The 22,698-nt window shown below is 36.5% G+C and overlaps 1 protein-coding gene across 2 annotated transcripts in view; it reads right to left on the minus strand.

Annotated features, from left to right (window-relative positions):
- Nucleotides 1-20,182, minus strand: part of LOC113075126 (rap guanine nucleotide exchange factor 6-like) — a 43,854-nt gene extending 23,672 nt beyond the window's left edge. For both annotated transcript variants that reach the window (XM_026247862.1, XM_026247863.1), the window contains exons 1-5: nucleotides 20,115-20,182; nucleotides 18,374-18,430; nucleotides 11,287-11,370; nucleotides 4,303-4,378; nucleotides 290-457 (exon numbers count right to left, since the gene is read on the minus strand). In XM_026247862.1, the coding sequence (XP_026103647.1) occupies nucleotides 290-457; nucleotides 4,303-4,378; nucleotides 11,287-11,370; nucleotides 18,374-18,430; nucleotides 20,115-20,152 (423 nt within the window). In that variant the 5' untranslated portion in view covers nucleotides 20,153-20,182. The remainder of the gene's footprint in view (nucleotides 1-289; nucleotides 458-4,302; nucleotides 4,379-11,286; nucleotides 11,371-18,373; nucleotides 18,431-20,114) is intronic.
- Nucleotides 20,183-22,698: the final 2,516 nt, after the last annotated feature.

Consider the following 22,698-nt stretch of genomic DNA (forward strand, 5'->3'; position numbering starts at 1 on the left):
ATGATTATTTAATACATAAATCATTCATTGCACATTCCAGTGCAAATGACTATATTTATGATACCATGTTCTAAAATTGTAATATTTAACAGATTTAATCATACCATCCATCCCTATGCATAAATAACACTGCAAACAAAAAAAGAAGCTTTTGCAATGACACATTTACCAGCATGTAAACAAACTGGAAAGCAAAGCCAGACAGGTGAGGACCAGGAACAGTGACCAGTCATACAGGGGGAGGGGCAAAAGAGAAACTATACAGGTAGAGTTAAAGCATATGACTAACCGTATGGTATCCCCGTGCAACGGGCGGCTTGCCGGTGGGATATGGCTCTACGGTGTCGATGATGGTCTGTCGCTCGCCCTTCTGGTTGATCTTGCGAAACCTTCGGCGTGACTGTCGGTGCGATGCCTGCCGCTGGAAATACTCCTCATTCTCATCCATATAGTCCACCTGCAAACGGAGAAGCAATTTGAGTGAGACTCCCTCTCTCTCTCTCTCTCTCTCCTCACGCCCCCCCCCCCCCCCCTTGCTGGCGCTGTTTAAAAATAGAAGTGGGTGTGCGAACCTGTCTGTGTATGTGTGTGTGAGAATGTGTGTGTGTATGTGTGTGAGGGCCGAGCCTCAAACAGCTACGTCAAAGAGAGGCACACGGCAGACAGAAAGGAAAGGTAGAAAAAGGGAGATGCAGTTCCAGAGGAGCAGCTTGCAAGGCGCCTTCGGAGACGAGTTATGCATGTTATGCGGATTTATCCTTGAAATTAAGAGTTCAAATAGCAGACATGCAAAAACCAAACCGGATCAATATGTATTCTTTATCTTTGCTGGGTATTTTGTCACTGTGGCACCTAAAACGTGTAAACTGTTCTTGGCGGGTCTTTGACTGTGAACGAGGGTGGCATCATCATACACATGATGGGTATAAATTGCATATAAAAAGGGCTGGCCACTGTGACATTATGCCATAAAAAGTGACATTATTATCCCTCTGCCTTATTTTGCTGCAGCCTCACATTTCACACCCACTCTGCCTCTGGGATTACACATCAAATCTCTTGCTACCGTACCAACTGCTGCTATGGCAACTGCCGGCGAGCGCATGCAGTGGGAATATATTGGGCGGTGTGAGCGAGTGAGAGTGCAGTATCTATATCCTGCCTTGGCCCGTAATTACAGAGCAGCATTGGCCAGTAATAACAGATGAGTTACCCAACAAGGGCACCATCAACTGTCGAGGACAGTTGCCATCGCCCAAACAGGAGATTACAATTATGCATTTGGCAGATGTTTTTAAAAGACTTATAGGGCCCTGTGAAATCCATTTGATTGTTGTTCCAAATGAACTTTTTCTGGATTAATTGTTTTTTTGTTTTTTTTTACTGGTTAAATTAAAGTTTAGTTAATTAATTAATTAAATTCTAGAAAAATGACCCTTTGAACAGATGAGACCAAATTGAAGATGCTTGGCCATAATGCAGCAGCACGTTTGGTGAAATCCTCACAAGAATATCAGCACAAACATCTCATACCAACAGTCACAAATGCTGGAGGAGGGCTGATGATTTTGGGCTTGGTATGAAGCCACAGGACCTGGTTACCTCACAGTCACTGAGTTGACCATGAACTCCTCTGTATACTAAAGTATTCTAAAGTCAAATATGAGGACATCCGTCCAAAAGCAAAAGCTTGGCCAAGATTGGGTGATGCAACAGGAAAATGTTCCCAAGCACACCATCAAATCTACAACAGAACGGCTGAAAAAAAAAAAATAATCTGAAATAGCCCAGTCATAGTCCAGAGCTCATCCTGACTGAAATCATGTGGTGAAAACTGTGTACAAAAATGCCACAGACCTCAAAAAACTGGAGCTACGTTGTAAAGAAGAGTGGGCCAAAATTCTTCCAGAAAGGGCCTTTCGCACCGCAGGAACCTTTTCATAGTAACAGAACTAAATGTGAAACTATGTGCGATTTTAGTACCAGACTGCCTTTTTCGAGAACCAAATTAGCTCCTACTCCGAAGCAGGGTATAACCAGCACAACTGGTACTACCCTTTACGTAAGTATACATTGATTGGCCGGATGAGTTTGAAAACACTCTCACCCGCCATGATTTGAAACACCATGTAACATACTGTAAACATTGTGTCAACTTATTTCGCAAGTATGATGAACAGCGATAAATATATGGATGCTGAAGTGCAGGCACTTGTAGCAAATGTAGCACTGCCAGTTGTCGCTGGAGATTATTAATCCTCCTTTCCATTCTTTCAATTGCTTTACGTATACGTCAACATTCCATGTCCATTATTGTGAAACCCCGCGAGAAACAAAACAAAACACAGCTGCGATCACAGCGTCCTCCATCCTCCTGCTGTTAACGTTATTCTTCTTTGTTAACGTTGTTGAATGCCGTGCACAAGTTACATCGCTGTCGACCAGCTTACATCACATCCTTAGTACACTTAATAGACAGAGCCGTAGTTCGCTGACAAGCTACGCAATATCGCGTTCAAAATTTGCAGATGAATAGCATGTGATTAATCATGCAGCCCAAGTGCAATTGCAATCGTTTAAATATTACTGGGAAATAGGTCGCGCAAAATCGTACCAGTACTTTAGTACTGTACATTTAGTTCTGGAACTAAAGCAGTGTGAAAAGCCCTATACAGAAAATAATTACTTAAAGTTAATGCTGCTTAAAGTGGATCTACAGGCAACTGAATCATAGGGTGTCCTAACTTTGTCACACATGGCTTTTCCATCTTGGCTTCATTTTAGTTAATCAAATAATGACACTGTGTTGTGATATGTCATGTCATATTGTTCAAAAGTTTGGAGTAGGCAAGATTTTGTTTTTGAAAAAAGTATATGCTCATCCAAGGTGGCATTTACAGTATTTGGCCAAAAATCAGTTAAAAAAAGTAATACTGTTGCTCATTATATATATATATATATATATATATATATATATATATATATATATATATATATATATATATATATATATATATATATATATATATATATATATATATATATATTATGGCAATGCTAGATTTTCAATGTTAAAAATGAAATAAGCATTCTAAAATTCTAATTTTGCACTAAAGAGATATTTCTTACTATAATTAATGCTGAAAAGACTTTAACTGCCTTTTCTTTTGGAACTTTGATTTATATCTTTGATTAACAGAATTTTTTTTTTTAACAAATATATTTTGCAACATTTGAAATGTCTTTACTGTCACTGTTGATCTTATAAATGTGTTCTTTCTATTTAAAGTATTATTTTTGTAATACCTTACTGACCACCAACATTTGAACAGTAGTGTACTCAGCATGCAGAAACATATACAGGAGCACATTGAGTCACATGTCGGCATATTTCCATGCCACCCCGAGAGCTTAACCAAATCCGAGGCTGCAAATGTAGATACGAAGGGTCTTTCTTTACTCATGAACATACATCATGAACTGAATATGGAATATATTAGGACGCACAGAAGTGCTTGGGTTCCTAAATATAATCGTTTTAGGTTTTTTGGCAAGGCGAGAGCACTGAATTAAGGCCATGTCGAACATTAACCGCAGTGGGCTGAGTAATTTAAGAGGAACGAATCCACAATGAAATTTGCTTGTGGTAAAATGTAAACAAGATGCCAAATTCAAACTGAGAAAGAGACAGATGTGTAGGGGTACAGAAACATTTATATGCTATTTATCATCAAAGAAGTGGTTTCAAAATGTAACTTTAGTCTGGCTCACCTGATGCTAAACAAAACTAGAAAGCACACAATTAAAATCAGTCTCAACCCCTCAACACTGATTTTAAGTACTTACTGTAGTATGTTAAAACATTCACAAAGCCCATAGTCGGGGTGATTTCAAATGCATTTAAGCATTTATAGTATATAAGACATGTCTTTGTGGTCAAATGCACAACATTTTATAGTGTTTCTATCTCGAAGAAGTAGACCATCAAAAAAAAAATCTAAATAAACTAGTCAGCTCATGTGCAAAGTAACAGTTGGTTTGAAGGTCAACCATTATTTTCTATCCAGCCATCACATTTTCTTCAGAAAAGGGCTTTTATTCAATGCATTGGAAAGAGCTGAAATTCTTATCTGCCAATGTAATGTCAAATCTGACCTTGTGTGTACCCCTGGGGGTAAAAGCATAGCACACTGTGGGAACCACATGGGAAAAGGAATGAAACTACAGCACAAAACAGCAATTACATAGTGTGATTAGTAAGAGTTTGAAGTCAAGATGATTAGCTGGTACATGATTACTCACCACAATCATCTCGGATGGCTCCAGAACGATGCACTCGCATCCACGGCGTAAACTCCCAGCAGACCTTTTCCCAAAACTAGAGGAGAAGAACAGGAGAGAGAAAGGTTATAAACCGCATCGACCAATTATGGAATCCTGGGATTCTGTGGGAATGAAAGCGTGCTCAGAAACCGAGTCGGAGGAGCACATATCCACACACTTGTGGCAGTGTTCCTGGTCTAGGCAGTAAGGTTCCACTGGGAAAGAAACTACGACCAGACTGGAAAATTCCACCAAATGACATCACGGCCTAATGAAAGAAGTACAGTGCAAAGTGATGAAGCGTTTGAGTAGCAACACAAAAAACTCTATTGAAAATGGAAAGTGAGGTGGAGTTCCACACAAGATAAAGACAAATACTGACTCAAGGTGGACATGCCTGAACATTTTTAAATAGATTAATATGTGCCCCTGGACCACAAAATCAGTCATAAGTAGCACAGGTTTATTTCTAGCAACAGTCAACAATGCATTGTATGGCTCAAAATGACAGATTTTTTATCAGATATTAAGTAAAGATCATGTTCCATGAAGATATGTTGTCCATTTTCCTATCGTAAATATATCAAAATGTAATTTTTTAGTAATAATAATATGCATTGCCAAGAACTTCATTTAGACAACTTTAAAGGCGATTTTCTCAATATTTATATTTTTTTTGCACGCCCAGATTTCAAATAGTTGTATATTAGCCTAAATATGGCCCTATCCTAACAAACCATACATCAATGATAAGCTTATTGATTCAGGTTTCAGATGATGTACACATCTCAATGATAAATTGACCATTACGACTGTGGTCCTGGGTCACATTTATGGACTTCACAAAGTAAGAGAATAGCATTTCTGGGGCAGTCCTGGCCTAATGGATAGAGAGTCAGACTTGTAACCTGAAGGACGTGGGTTCAAGTCTCAGGTTCAGCAGGGATTGTAGGTGGGGGGAGTGAACAACCAGCGCTCTCTCCACCTTCAATACCACGACTGAGGGGAGACCCTTGAGCAAGCCACCAAACCCCCAACTGCTCCCCGGGCGCCACAGCATTGGCTTTCCACTGCTCCAGGTGTATGTTCACGGTATGTGTGTGTGTTCACTGGAGTGTGTGTGTGCACTTGGATGCATTAAATGCCGAGCACAAATTCCGAGTATGGGATACCACACTTGGCCACGTCACTTCACTTTTACTTTCTTGACTCCTTTCCCTCTCTTCTTCACACAATAATTGTCTGTCTTTACTACATTAAAAGCAAAAAGAAAATAAATAGGAAAAAGGAAAAACTTAATGTCACTAAAACAATTAAAGGAGAAAAATTAGATAAAATTAAATAAAATAAAAATTGGTTAGAGGTCATGTGCAAATCAAACAAAAATGTAATTTGTTTAACCATCTCAACTTAGTCTTGCATAAAAACACAGTGAGTTTGGGATGGGACTAAACAGGTTCCAATTCTGTTTGGTGCCGATTGCACACGCCACCCTTCATCTGGTGTTCATTTACCATTAATGCTGCTTGTAAGACACTTTTTGCAGCTGAATGAGCTGCCAGGTGACACTGTGGTCCAAAGATGACACACATGCTTACATCGGTTTAGCTGGGTGAGAGGTCAGAAAAACCGCTACATAGACTTCAGAAAACTGTGACTGACAAAGCAAGGCTGATTTTACTACAGAAAAAAACTCTACACATAAACATAATTTCTTGCAATGATAATTTGCATGCTGCTTTAAATGTTTACATTAGTAAAACAACACTTACTATTATATAGATACTTGTACACTGTAAGGTTTACTGTGGAAGTGCAGCTGGCAGATATAGTAACTAGCTAATATGGTTAGACTAACAGGTGCGGTTCCCTCTAAATACATTCTAAGACCACACACAATGAGCACTGTGTGAGTGTTGTAATGCTGTTTGACTTCTCTTACAGGCTTCTATTCAAATACACAACCTCAAGACTCGTTCACGATATAGATAATGATAAGGATGGGTATAGTTGGAAACCGCATTGAAAAGTCAAGTATAATTTAAACTGCAAAAAAGGGTAGATGTGATGCCTCTTGGGGGGGGGGGGTGGGGGGGGGGATGGCCAGTTGCGAGTGCTATCAAGACATTGTTTATTAAGTGCACCGCTGTCCTGTTGGTTTCCATTCACTGGACACCTGGACAAAATGCAATAATAAAAAAAAAAAAAAAAAAAAAATTATATATATATATATATATATATATATATATATATATATATATATATATATATATATATATATATATATATATATATATATATATATATATATATATATATATATATATATATAGTTTGTTTGTTTTTTTATGTGCTTAGAGAAGAAAAAAAAAACACTAAATGAAAAGAGAAAGGTTTTATCAGGCTTATAGAATCTCAAAGTCTAAAAAAAGAAATCATTCCCTGTAGAAGCCAGTAAACAAAAAAAAAAAAAACCCTTAAAAATTATATTAACACAAGGCATTCATATAAATCATATGTCAGACATTGCACCACATTCTTTGGGGAACTGAACTCCCAGATTCCATATTACAGAACATTCCGGGTGTCTGGAATGTGATTCTGTGACGAACGTGGCAGGCACTCACATAAAGCAGAGAACATAGGGGTCTCCAAAGTAAATAAGCCTCTTTTTCATCTCTCCATATTACGCAGAGCAAAGATCAAAGAGCAGTTATGCAAGTGCTGTCAGTGGGGAAGTCAGAGGGGAGAAGGAACACATTGGAAGGCTTAAGGGTATGCTGAAGTACAGTAGAATGGTAATGCAATAACAGGATTCTACTGTAACGCTTCAGTGAGTGCTAAACAGCTCTGCTGCCTCCCAGATCTGCACTTGCAGACACATGGCAACATAAAGCAAAGTAAACAGCATTTCAGCAGCACCAGATCAACCCCAAACTGATATAATGCAAGGATCAAGATGCTTGAGGCTTGATTACTTTAACCAGCATTATAATCAGATACAATTATAATACCATTAATTAATTCAAATATATATGTAAAGTCCTATAAATAGTTATTTGTTGGAAAGTTTGTTCATAAAAAAAAAAAAAAAAAATTCTTACAATTATCTAACTGTGCACTTAAAAACGAAAATAGTACACAATATGTATAAAAACAAATAAATAAAAAACAGATGTACCTGAAGATGAGAGAGTTGTTACAAAATATGTCCAATGAAATCCATAAACATTCCCGGCTTCTTGAAAATCACTTCTACCTCAAATGTGTTTTAATATTCATACCCACACACTGCTACCACACTAAACACTAACATGATATCCTGAACGCCACATGATAATCCAACTTCACGTACACTGCACTCTGTTCTGACAGCTCCGTCTACTGCCTTCATCTTACGAGAGTATGCGCTGGGGAACGTGCGCTCTTGAGAGTCAGTAGTGATCGACTGAAGCCAACATTCCTGCCTGCCTCTTACTTCCTGTGGAGCCAAGAGGGAGGGGTTGACCTCCACCCACAAACAACATGACCTCCCAACTTAACTCAAGACCTGTAGTGATCAGAGCAAGAAACACCCAGACAAACTCTGAAGGGCAACCTGGGGAATAGTAAAGAGTAAAAAAAAAAAAAAAAAAAAAAAAAAATGGAAAGATACCTTCGATTTAAAAAAGCACTATTCATAATCCCCCCCAAAATTGTACAATCATAATTAATTATAATTACAATTAACAATTACAAAAAGTTAAAGTTCACAAACATACCACTAATAATAACTAAAAGTGAGTTAAGAAAATGTGGCTAAACGACAAATGAGGCATGTTAAAACATGTAGGGGAGTAACTTGTATCGTCTGGGACTGAGTCACATATCAGACGATTCAGATTATATTCTCATGAAGTAAATTCATATCACTTCAGGGAGGAACAGTAAGGCTTTCAAAGCACTTCCATGGGAAAACAACCTGGGAGTTCACATGTGGTTAAGTGGAATAAGATAATAATAAAAAACACATCTAACTGAAACTGAAAGAATTTAAAAGCTTGCATTTTAGCAAAACTTTTTATCTGTAAATGAATAATAAAAATTTAAAATGTGAGCATGTTACTAAAGTAAATTCAATTGAAAAGTTTCTGGTTTGTTTTGTTAAACCATAGTGCAATGAAAATATGAGGGACATGTACAACTTTAGTACAAATCATTAAAAAAAAAAAAAATTAGTACATAATCTAGTAGTGAAAACTCCTTTAGTACCTTGTACCACATCAAAGTGTCTCAGCTAACAAAAATATGTTCTAAGAACATTTTCCTAACATACTTATTAAGGTTATTTATGAATGTTTTCTGAACATTTAATGTTTTTTTTTTTTTTTTACGTTTCAGAAAACATTTCTGTAACATAAATGGAACGTTCAATTGTATAATTTTGCAAACATCACATGATCACTTCTGAATGTGCTTCTGAAACAAGTCTAAGAAACAAAATTTGGTCCTGGAGAGCTGCAGTCCTGCAGAGTTCAGCTCCAACTCTGAAAAAAGCCCTCACCTGCCTGTAGTTCAGTAATCCTGAAGACACAGATGAGCTTGTTCAGGTGTGTTTGATTAGGGTTGAAGCTGAACTCTGCAGGACTGCGGTTCTCCAGGACAGAACTTGCCTACCCCGGGGCTAAAGTTTTGATAACCTTCTATTAACATTACTGGAAAAATGTTCATAACTTTGACAGAATCTTGCTAGAACATTAGCCAAAGTTCTGAGAACGTTCCCTGTTGAAACAGACAGTATGCCATATTTGTATCATGGTAAAGCACGGGTAAAAATCTCTAGAAACTGTGGTTACTAATGTTTTCTCAACTCTTGCAGCCAGGAATAAGAAAACAAAGGATTTAGTTGAGGATCAGACTGAACAGAGTTTATAACAATAGAAACTATTGTTGGTAGTTAAGCCTGTAAAACCATTTTAAAGGACTTGTTGCCTAAGTACTGGCATGAGCACCAGGTGGTACTGCCACCTCAAACTCAACTCTGACTTCTCCCAGCACTCTGAACACCATAATGCTTTTAATGCTGTGCATTTAAACACTTGCATGCTGCAGGTGCGATTAAACAGAAGCGTTACCCAAAATCTACATTCAAATGAGACTGTTTTTGTTTGGAAAGAAACTGGAAGAAAATATCTGGCTGGCGTTGTACTGAAAGAAGTCGATAAGATGTTTCTACAGATCTGGTCTGTCTCAGACAAGAATCAGCAGACAGGGTAGCTGTGATGCCTCTTGGGGGAAAAAAAAAATGGCCATTTGCGAGTGCTATCAAGACATTGTTTATGAAGTGCACCGCTGTCCTGTTGGTTTTCATTCACTGGACACCTAGAGTCACAGTCTATTACAGGAGCAACACATCACAGCTCTCTCCATGAAGCCAAACGAGAAAGTGAGGGAGGGAGAGACCTGCTTTTTTCATTGCCATGGTGATATAATGACATATTCCCAACTGCAAGCCAATTCTAGTGCATCTCTGTCAAGTGTTTTTGTACAGCTTGCTATGCTTTTAAATTACGGCCAGTCAATATGTTTCTTTCTGTATGTACACTTCATTTGTGTCACGCCGAGTTCTATGCTACTACATTTAGATTGTAGTGTGCAAAATATTGATCCTCGATAAACACGGTGGTCTTCATTTGTATATGTGCTCTTGCTAAAGTATTCAAATTATGATTCTTTCAAGCAGGGATGCACGATAGGATTTTTTTTTTTTTTTTTTTTGTCCTAGTTTCACTTTTATGCGTTTATGATTTTTATGCACTTTTTTATATGTTCTACATTTAATGTATTTATGTAACACATTTTCTACAGTCAAAATACATTTAGAATGAATAATGAGGAACAAACTACACTGCATAACTGTCCCTGGTATCATGCCGTTACTTGCCTGATAAGTAAATAATTGAACACAAAATAGAAATTTGACATTTTAATTACCTCAACATGACTAGCAGTACCAGCTTGAGCGCTCCGTTATCAGTTGTAGCAGTTGTGGTTGTATCAATAACAGACCTCTAGATTGCGCGATTGAAGATACTTGTAGGGAAAATATTTTTCCCTACAAAACCGGTGCCTGGCTGAAAAAGTTTTGGAGCCACTGGCCAACTCAAACAACTCATACGGCCTACCTCATCAGGTAGTTAAATAAAATAACTGCTCTTGAGCCCTTTGTCACTTTAATCAGACTAAATAAGCTTTTTTTTGCACTAAAAGTCTTTTATCTGCACTATTGTTCACTTCATTGATTTGCACTCTATCTGTCATTTGCCTTGTGCTGCTTTATTTAACCTTATTTTAAATTTTATTATGTCTTTTTTTACATTCCCTTATTGTATAGTTGCATCTACATTTTATATTTGATCTAGATTTTTAGGCTTTAATGTTAATGTTATCTATATGCACCGGGGTCATAAAAAAAAAACACACACACAAAAAAAAAACATACTCATAAAAGTAAAAAAAATAATACAAATAATGCATCTGAAATTCCAAACATATTGCAAAAATTGTCCCTTAACTAAATAATAATAAAAATTATAATAATAAAAAAAATACAGTGGCTCTTTGAAGGTACTTTCATTAAATGCACATTTAACCAAATTGGTCCCAGTCACATTTTTTGATGTGTGCATCTACATTTGGACCATTTAAATTGCAAACTAGGATGAGGACATGCACCGAGATGGATATTTACTCTTCTTAAGGTCCAGTGTTACATATTTTGTTTATTCAGAATTGGGCTTTACATTTCCAAATCAGTTCCAAATCATGTTCAAATTACAAATTATTTGTGAGAACTTTTAGAGAAAGAAGGAAGGTACAAGCTTAACACACATAACAGGATAATGGAAAGGGTATTTAGGGTGTGTTTTCTCATTTCTTAGTGTGAATGTTTGATATTTGATGGCATTCAGGTAAGAGACATACCTGGAGCGTGGCAGGAACATGGACTCTTTGATGAAGACCGATCCAGAAAGCAGAATGTACCAACACGTGCCAATGTCATCCGGACTGTGGGACAGAAAGAAAAATGTCACACAGATTTCAAAAGGAAACAAAACATGCTTATTTCTAACATGCGGCCTGGTTTGCTGTATGGTTAGAGCAAAAGTAGCTGACACAGATGCACATAACATCAATGCTTAATGTAAACACGGTCATCAATTTTTGTTCTGTGATTTTACTCCTTTGCAAAGAAAAAAAGACAACATAAGGAAAACAGTGGACAGAGTGACCAAACGGCCAAGTGTGAAACACACACCATCTCTCTTCCTCTTGGAAGTGATGCCAATTGAAATATGACTGCTTGATTTATGTGTGTGTGTAGGAAATAACACACTGACACACAATCCCCCTTAACACTCCTTTTTTTTCAGGTCACAGAGCATTCAGAAATGTAAGACATCTTCGGAGGCATGCTGGGTCGACGCCAGAGACGTCCTTCTAGCTCCCGGCGAGCCCTGCTCCATGTCTGCCTCTCCAGCAAGTGTTAAAAGTGGAAATGTGAAAAGAGGAGCAATCCAATGAGCAGCGGACATCTTGATCACTGAGTCAGAACGGCCGATACACACTCCAGTGGGATAACAAGCCCAAAGCAGTGCTGGGGTTTATGAGCTGATAGACACTCCTAACATGAAGCAAATAACCCAGCTATCACACTACACTGCACACTTCATTATTACACATTTTAATAGTGCTTGTTTTTCATCCGATTTAATACATTTTGTCTGCACTGAGATTCCTTGTACATCTTCATCTTATCACACGATTCATTGGAATACTCAATTCTGATTGGTCTATAATATTAGAGTGCAACAGTCAGGTTGTTATGCTATTTTAAATCACCAAATCTTGGATTTAGTAATTATTTTTATTTTTCAGCTCAGATCAATCAGTTCCAAAACTGCGTGATCTCATTCCAGAGCATCTGAAATGTTGTTATGATCGTTCTGAAATTCCTGAGCAAAGTCTGTCATCTAAGTATTTCTGTATAATATCTTTTACACAACTACATTCCCAAACAGCAGCATGCATCCGCCTCTGAAAGCAATGACATCATTTATTGTGTTTCGTCTTCGTTTAGTTTTTAGATGATATAGCCTACATGACGAAGTATGTTTTTAGAAGCCGTTTTAATGATATTCCTTGATAAAATTCCCAAATCTTCTTGTCTTGTGTTTTAATATATTATTGACTAACGTTATATGAAGATGACGAATTATGTGATTTTAATAAATAAGCATTGGCTGAGGTTGAGTGTGTGCTCTTCTATTTTTTTTCTTTTTTTTTTTAACAACTGCCTAAAATCAAATGATAATGCAAGGAAAGAGTAGCCTATGGCATAATTGTGACCTATGTTTAGCGGAATCCATTGTGGGATTTGTCAATGTGATGCATAAAGTGTTTCAAATGTAGGCTATTACAGTATATACACATATATTTATATATATATTTTTCTTACTATCTTTTGGGGGGTTCTTGCTTTTAGACTAGTCGGATACAAAACCTCCATTTAAACGACAGTCAAATTAGTCATTGCGCACATCCCTAATATTTTGCAATAACACAAAAATGATTACATACATGATACATACAATCACCAACTTTAAATGAATATTTTTTTTCGCAATGCTTCAATAGGATGCTTAACAATGCTTCAATTCTTAAATAATTATAATGATTATTTTCATGTTCAGATTTTCTAATAATTTTTTCTTTAAATCAAATTTTGTAATGTTTTGCATCTCCTCATAGCTGGTTGGTTTGGTTCATAAATTATAATTTGAAAAAATTCCTACGAGAAAAATACTTCCAGAACCAAGGCCACTCTTTTTCCTAATCTTCTCCGTCATCCAAAGCAAATCTGTATATCGGAAAGCTCGTAATTGAAACCGGTGTCTCTCGTATCACACCGCAGAATTACGTTTAGGTTTCATACAAACTGCTGGAATCTTGTGTGGCTGTTATGGATTGCAGTAAAAATAGCATCAAAGAACACCAGTGTTAATATTTCTGTAGTACAGTTTCAGTATTCGTTTTGTTGCTCTGACGTTCAGGTTGTATATTGCAATAGGTATTTCTTATCTTAGCAAAATCATATAAAGATACAACTATAATTTGAACTCAATTCAAAGTTTCACATTTACATATTCATTAGTTGAGTAGCCTTCATACATTATACCTTAATTAATTAACATTATTTAAAAGTCCACATTTGTTGAAAGATGTATTTCCACAATCATATAAGTACAACCATACTTCTCCAAACTTCTGGATAAACGAATATCCTACACATGCACACACTACATCGTGTATATAGGACTAATGAGGCAGCTCCTGACTGCTCTCAAACGCAGCACGAAGGCTGCTTGCTTTTTTGTTCTCTTTCTGCATCACTCCCCTTCATCATTGCCGCTTCTGCTCCCTCTTTTAATCGTTTTTCCCGAGCGTGCGCAGACAAAAAACGAAACACTCAATTATTAATCAGCAGAATGCATAGAGAGAAGGAGAGAGCGGGAATGATGGAGGGTGAGACGGAGAGCGTGAGGATGTTCTGCACCATCAGCGGAGCAGCGCTGACTGAACTGGGTCACTGAAACACTCTTTCAACGCTCATCAAATGCTCATCAAGCACACAGCACCAGCCTCTAGCCCCTCAGGAAAGACTGGGGAGCACAAATGAGAGCAGAAAGTCAGGCAAGGTTTTGAGGAATATGGACTTCATGCATTCATTCTTTCGGGTTATTTATCTGCTAATCTTCGGTCAACCGAAAAAGGAAAATCTTGGTTTCAAGGTTGCAATTTCTATTTTAAATTGTAAACATTTACAACTAACTTCATTAAATATAAAGACAACTAAACCACCTTAAATGTTTAAATTGTAACTGTTATCTTTGACAGCCATAGAATATTAAATTCTAAAATGAAAATAATATAGAACAATTAAGTGGTATAATTGCAAAATTACTGATATCGTTATAGTACTTCCATTAATAGTTAAGGCATTAATGTCTGCCCCGCAAAACCAGGACTGGCTCTACACCCCTTTATCTAGATTCATTACTTCACATTTATGTGCTCTCTAGAAACTTGAATTCTGCAAGTAAATGTTGCTTTATTGTGCCATCCCATAGAGGCACAAAATCACTTTCACAGACTTTTACATTAAATGTTCCCTCCTGGTGAAATGACCTGCCCAACATCTCAACATTAGCTTGCTCTATTCTTTTACTATTCTGTCTGTTTTATTTTTATTATTGTTACGTGTACTACGTTATGCAAACTGAGACTTGCTGTGGTACTTGCATATCTTTGCTCTTTTGTTGATGTTGATTGCTTCCATTGTCCTCATTTGTAAGTCACTTCGGATAAAAGAGTCCGCTATATGACTAAATGTAAATGTAATATTTAATGAGTGGTTTTATGAAAGTTTAATCATTGCAAAAAATGCCAAAATTACAAATAATCTTAAATGTGTATTTAAATCAAGCAAATACACAACTGTGGTTCTATCCATGTTGATGTGCCTGCATTTCTGGTCTGAGCTGTGTGTTTGTGCCCAGCGGCATGTCTAGGCATCTCTGATGGGAGTCCCAGCAGGAATACAGAGAGAGAGTGATGAGGAGAGGGAAACCTTCTCTGTACCAGCTGGTGGCCACGACTGTAGGAGAGAACCCTTCTGCTGAGCTGTTTCTCTGTGTGCGTGTGTGTGTGTGTGTGTGCATCAGACCAGGGTAGAGAATGATGGATCACCCATGCCACTACAGAGCAGCACTCCTGCATGCACACACATACATACAGACACACTCTTATGTGAATGTTGCCTGAGTACTCAAAGACAACAGCTATTCTTACACACATAAAAGGCTTTTATAGGGTTTTATTTCTATTGAGGCTGTTCAGTGTAGAGATGACAGGATGACAGCAGCCTTACCAGAGAACTCAGTCATCTTCCTATAAATCTCACAGAGACTGTGCATTCTACAATGAGAAATATAAGTTATATGGTAAATTATTTATCAAAATTATGATTTATTTAATCTTCCGATCATTTTCAATAGATACTACATCAAATTTGTTTTTATTTTGTGTTTATATATAGCCACTACCATTCAAGGGGTGTAATAGTTCACAAAATTCACGGTTTGGTTGGATACAACCCAATGGTGTCATGGTTCAGTATGGTTTCGATTAGGCCGGGGAGTGGTGGTGTTGGAGGTAATTGCGCACAGTGAAATGTTGGAAATATCTGGACGATAAATTGATAACAATAATTATCACAATATAATTTCCTGGATAAAACGATATGAAGAGATAAATGTTAGATTTAATGTTTATGCGCCAAAAGCGGACCGAAACAGCGACTCATTTGAATCATGCCACATTTCTTGTAGCAGAAATTTTGGATATTCACACTGAATTTTAATAAAAGATTAATGGTATATTCAGTAATTGTGTATTTGTGATTAGGCTGTAGCATGTGTTCATTTATACTGAATGATTTTAGACAACTGTTCCTCATACAAATAGGCTATAGAAAAACCATATAGTTATATTTTTACCATGGTATTAATGTGCTGTGTGTGTGGTTTTAATGGTGTTTATCATAATTTAAATGTATGCTACTATGCGAGACCAATGATTAATAAAATAAAATAAAAACTTGGTCAGAATAAACTCAACCATATAAAACTGAGGTTGCTACAATTTTGTTGCTCAATACGAACACTTTTATTGTTACTTTGCTAGTATTGTGATAACTATTGTGAGATCGAACATTAAAGCAATTAAAGAAGAAATTTCTGGAGCTTCACACATCTAGTAAGTAGTAAAAAAATGTTACTTTATTGATCACTCTGACATAAATCACAGAAAGTATCTGTATCAATTGTCAACTAAAACAGAAAAATTATGTCTTCATTTATGATGTGAATGTCTAATTCTTGTATAAGAGCATAATTAGCATGAACATGAAAAAAAGAGTCCCCGAGCAAAGTTCCCTGATGTTGTCAACTTGTTTAACAAATGTAAACACTGCTTAAATATTATTTACAGAAAGCAGAAATCAATGTGACCCAGTAACAACGTTAAAACTTTTATCACTATAATTTTTAGAAACCCCAGTGTGATATTATTGTCCTTCGAACCTGATCAAATATAAAGCATAAAAGACTTGCCTTTATAGCATCTCGGAAAGCATGTTTGTGTATTTGGCACTAGTGCTTCAGAGGCTGTTGCAGTGGGAGTGGTTTGTTCCTGAGGGAAATCAGCAGCAGCAGCACACAAGTCTGAAGATTATTATTAGTGCTGAGCTTTAAACCAGCGAGCTGTCTAATAAAAAAAACAGTGGAGTGAGTCGCTGAGGAACAGCGTCTAGGCTGGTATAGCAGATTCAGTGGAGTGTTAGTACTTAAATAGTCTGCCACCGGGAGTTTTGAGAGTGTATAGATGAAAACAACCTCCTAAAACAGAGGACTATACAAATCCACAACTATTAGATAAACCAACAAATATTAGCAACAGCCTATTAGACAAGTGAGACAAACTTACGATCCAAAAGAAAGTTTGTGTCATCTCCAACCATCTCCAATGCATTTGTTTTGCCAAATTGTTGTCTAATTCAAGACACGATAACTTTTTTGCAGCTATTTTTTTATTTTAATTTTTTAGATGAATTGAGAGCTTTTAATTTGAAAAGCTTTTAATTTGTGTAGCTATCTAATATTATATACTTTGCAACCAGCGACAACTTTGTTGCAGATAAAACACACTAATTCACAAAACTAGGTAGGAAAAACACATAATTGTATTCTTCTTTCTATGCCTTATTTTCACTGTCGACGTTCCTTTGTAGTCTCTGATAGTGCCATTGTTCTCTCACCAGTTAGTTAAAGTCACTCACGCAAAAAAAAAAAAAAATAATAAATTGTTTGCTTGAACTATTTTTTTTCTAGGTGGAAGCTTTGCGTTTGTTTTGCTAATAAAATATTAAAACCTCGATTCAAAATGGTGTACAATTGTTTAATTATGTCATCCTGGTATTGAGGCTCGCTCTCGTTTCAAACAAATGCAGCTGCTGTTATTTTGCTACGATTGTTTTGTACGCTGTAATGGATTATAAGAGAACAAAAAAACTGGTAAGGTTTTAAAACATTTTCATCTTAATTCTTTTATTGCCTTAATTATTCTATAGTGAAATGTTGTGTAAATATGTGATTTGACTTCACCGTTTACCTTAAATGTCCGTTTAGTTTTAATTTGCCGCTTGCTCGCAACTGCTGTCTTCACGGAAGCTGTGCATTCAAATTTCATTCAATTTCATTTGCATTCAATATTCTGCATCTAATTATTAACTCATGTGGCAATTAGCCATGTAATAAATATTGCCCTATCCTAACAAACCATACATCAGTGGCTTATTTATTCAAAAGCTTATTTATTCAGCTTCCAGAAATCTCAATTTAGAAAAATTGACCCTTACGACTGTTTTTGTGGTCCAGGGTCACATAAAATCCAGGGTGTGTGTGTGTGTGTGTGTGTGTGTTGGGCAGGACCAGAAAAAAAAGCAAGAAGTGTTTGGCACCAGACAAAGCCAACATAAACTTTGGACAGCAATGAGAGGATACAAGCAAGGACTTTTTAAAAACACACGTCAGATGAAGGGCAGATCTAAAGTGGGTCAGTGTGTCTTAGATGTTGCAGATCAATAGCTGTGTGTGTATCACCCAGAAACCCTGTATTCCTCATAATGCCATTTTCAGCTAGGATTCTCATTATAACACAACAGAAGGCTCATGCAGCGCTGAATATAACACTTTTGCTTCAGCGAGTTCACATCTCACCTTTGTGATTTGATAATTCTTCTCAAAAGCGGGCTATATTTATCATCGCTTCTGGAGTGGCACGATCTTTGAAGATTATTTGTGGTTATGCATTGCAAATCCTATAAAGGCTTACAGAAGCATAATGGCTTTAAACAAAAGGAAATTGGATGGAAAGCATGGTTGTTACTCACTAATAGAGCACTTCGTTGGCTTCATGTCTTTCGTAGCGGACGGTTTCACACATTATCCTGGGGATAAAAAAAGAGGACAAGAGAAAAAGAGAACCATAAATCAGTGACATATCCAAACTTAATGGTTCCAAAAGAAGCAATGAACCTCATATTTTTGTCTGTGATTATGAAATATTGTGTTGTGAAACCAAAATGGATTTCAGGACGAAATGTCTCGAGGATATTCAGGTCTGGTTGGCATTCCTTTCGAAAAGAAAGAAAAAAATACAGGCTGCCTGTTGTGAAGAACAACAAGGACCAAACCAAACTCTGTTTGTGCATGACATATTTCAGTTTTGGTTTATGCCAGAAGTGCTGTTTAAGCAAACTCGGATGCATCGCCACAGAACAAAACAATCCAAAGGACAAAAACATTCTTCAAAAGACATTCCTTAAAGTTCAGCTCGGTTGGGGGGCAGAATGTCAACCAAGTCCATCTGACGCATTCCTGAAGATGTGTACAGACCAATGAAGGGGATTTGGAGGGGTCAGGTAGGGTTAGGAATGTTCTAGAACACTGTGGTCAAGTAGCAAAGTATTTTCCCCCTAATATTCACATCCACATGAGTATAAACATAATGACATGAAATCCTTGAGAGGGTCATTCTGAGGTCGATTTAAGAGTTCAGATAACAATGCAAATACCTTAAGCCAAAACTCAAATCATTAACCCCATTAATAATCGGAATATCTGATTAGTTCGTTAATTACTCACCCTCATGTCGTTCCAAACCCGTAAGACCTTCATTAATCTTCAGGACACAAATTAAGATATTTCTGATTAAATCCAAGAGAAAGATTTCTGTCCTGCATAAACTGCAATGCAACTGCAACATACAAGGCTTAGAAAGTAGTTAGTCCATGTGACCTCAGTGGTTCAACTGTTATTTTATTTACATTTTTGTTATCTTTGTGGACAAAAAATAATGGAAGAGAAGAAATTGTTGAATAAAGTATTATTTTATTTCCTTTACACACAAAAAGTATTCTCGTAGCTTCATAAGATTATGGTTGAACCTCTACAGTTGATGACACATGGATTATTTTAATGATGTCCTTACTACCTCTCTGGGCCTTGTACGACGAAGTTCCATTGCTGTCTATGGAGGGTCCGAAAGAATGACCTCGGATTTTATCAAAAATATATCATTTGTGTTCTGAAGATGAACAAAGGTCTTTCTGGGTTTGGAACGACATGAGGGTGAGTAATTAATGACAGATAATAATAAAATAAGAATAAGAAGAAGAATAATAAGAATAATAATAACAGACAGAACTGATAAAATATTAACACTATTGAATAACATAACTAAAAATGGCAGTCCGAAATTGTTATCATTTTTTTTATAATTGTTCACAAATTATAAAAACACCAAATATCATAACATATCTTAAGAAAAAATAAAATAAAAATTATATATAATAAAATACCTGACTGTGCAACATAAAATAAAAAAATAAGATAACATTTGTAATAAATTTACACTAGAGAAAAAAAGTACTCCAAAACTCAAATGATAAAACATCAAATATCTTTACTAGTTTTGTAATAAAATAAAATAAAAATAATGAATCATCCTAAACACAGCAAAACAGTTTTTCACTCATCTGTATGCATAACCCGCAATACATCACCTGCTTGACCTCAGAAACATTTGTGCATTTTTTCCATTCATTTATCAAATCCTTCCTTCAGTTTTACCTCAGCTGGTGCTCCCGAAGATTGGACAGTGCCTCCATTCCATGCAAGTAGGAATAAACGATCTCCAGGTCCTGCAGGTAAAAAGAGAAGGAAAGAGAACAGATCAAAGTCTGTTCATCTGTAAAACCACACGCTCTCCCAGAAATCTCATCAAAGGACTAGAAGACATTGATATCAGACTGAAAAGAGGCTACAGAAAAGGGCACTGCTGACCCACATGGAGAAATGCAGTTACAGAACAGAAATTAAATTTCTCTACAACAATACAGGAAACCGTCAGCAAGACAGCAAATAATAATAATAATAATAATTAAAGCTGCAAGCAGCGATGAACGGGCCCTCGCACCCGGGCTCACCGGCAGCGAGTGGCTTTAGTAAATAGGTGAACGGTGAGAAATATGCGTTTAAACTCATAAATATAAGTAGAATATATCAATGTTTATTCCATATATGTGCCAATCTTCCTGTTGCCAGCAGGTGGCGCTATCATTATAATGGAATATTGGCCTTCAGATGTGTTCAGGGCAGGACTCTTATCGAACATGTGAAGTTTGGGGAAGATTGAACATTTTATGCCTCAGTTACAACAACTTCTCTTGCTGTGGCGAGACGTCAAATTTTGTCATGGCGCCATGGACACGCCCTTTAACAAAAACTCAAGATCTCCACAATTTAACATTGCTCAGGCCTTAAGATTAGACTGACCACAAAAAATACATTAATGTCAAAAGATTTCTAGGAGTAGTTTGTCGCAGCGTAAAACATGTCACTTCCTGTTGCCAGCAGGTGGCGCTATGACTATAACTGAATATGGGCATGTAGCTCTGTTAAGGGCAGAAGTCTTATCTAACATGTGAAGTTTGGGGCAGATTGGACATTGTATGTCTGAGTTACAGCAACTTCCTTTTTCATGGCGAAACATCGAAATCTGTCAGGTCGCCATGGACACGCCCTTTAACGAAACCTCAAGATCTTCGCAATTTAACATCGCAAAGGCCTTTAGATTTAACTGACCAAGTTTGGTGGTGATCTGAATAAATCTCCAGGAGGAGTTTGTTAAAGTACATCCCCAGAAAATGGCAAAAACAACACCAATTTTGCAGAGAAAATTCTAAATAACCGACTTCCTGTTGGGATTCGGATTTCCTACCAAGAGACTTTGTGGTAGGTATTTTGTAGGTATCTACCAATGCATTTACTAATGTTAAAAAATGAGACATTATTTTAATTTGTTACCAAATCCTTAAGTAATTAAAAGTGTTTTGTTATAAATTTATTGACCTATAAGCATTTGTGAAATAGTTCTGCTTGCATCACAGCTTGGTCGTCATCTGTGAGCTGAACAGTTTTACTGTTACATCCATGAGATTATATAAATTCAGATTAATGTCAATCACAGGGTGTCAGAGGTCAGTATCAAATGAGTTTGAAATTATGGACCCACTATATATTAAGTGGCCTTAACTACTATGTACTTACATTTTAATTAATAATTTAGTACAATGTACTTATTGTGTACATACATGTCTTTACATTGTACTTATATTTAAAAAAAAAAACTACATGTAATTACATCTGTATTTAATTTCTGTAATTGCATTTATAAATACACTGTTGACCCACACTTTACACCTTTACCCACCCTTAAACTTACCCATACCTCCAACCCTCTCCCTAACCTTACCCCTATCCCACCTCAATAGCAGCAAAAGTGTTTTAAAATACAATATGAACACAATAAGTACATTGTACTTATTTTTTTATGTAAGTACATAGTAGTTAAGGCCACCTAATATAAAGTGGGACCAAAATTATTATTTGCAGCACAAATAAGTATTTTTTAGAATTTTTTTTTTTATCACTGAAACTGTCAGAAAAGGATAAGGCCTAAGAGATTTCTTAAGCTGTAATGAAAACAGCACAATTAGCAACAACAACAAAAAAACAATTTAAAATAATATTTTTTTTTCTGGTGATTAAAGAGATGTTTAAGTCCCTCTCTCTCTCCCTGTCTGTCTGCCACTCAGCTCATGTCAATCCCCCACTCACACTCACACACACACACACACACTCAGTCAGCACACATACATTCCTCAAACAGAGGGACAGAGTGAGATGAGATGTCTGACAGTTTTTTAATTTTCTTTTAATCATACAGTGTCGTAAAGTCATGAAACTATGCATATTTCCTCAGAATGATTTGATCTCTGTATGAGAAAATGCTTTTAAGTGTTTGGAAGCTGCAATTTAAAAATACAAGACAGTTAATGATTCCTTTTTTGACTGTCATTTCAAAAAATCACCACGACAAAACCGTTCAAGCTGACCAAAATCCGTTTGCAATTTAAGTTCCTCAATGTTTTTGCAACATGTAGATAAAGTTTGGTGAGTATAGTGAACTTTTCCTCTGAGGAGTATGGATTAAATCACAGCTCAATTTTTTTTTCAAAAATCCATATTCAAATCAAAATAGCCGACTTCCTGTTGGTCGCAGCTGATAACTGTGAATTAGAAAGTTGTCCGTCTTGATAAGAACAATATACGTACCGAGTTTGGTGTCTGTAGCTAAAACTAACCTCCCCAC

The sequence above is a fragment of the Carassius auratus genome, unplaced genomic scaffold (genome assembly GCF_003368295.1).
Source record: "Carassius auratus strain Wakin unplaced genomic scaffold, ASM336829v1 scaf_tig00016409, whole genome shotgun sequence".
Lineage (NCBI taxonomy): Eukaryota > Metazoa > Chordata > Actinopteri > Cypriniformes > Cyprinidae > Carassius > Carassius auratus.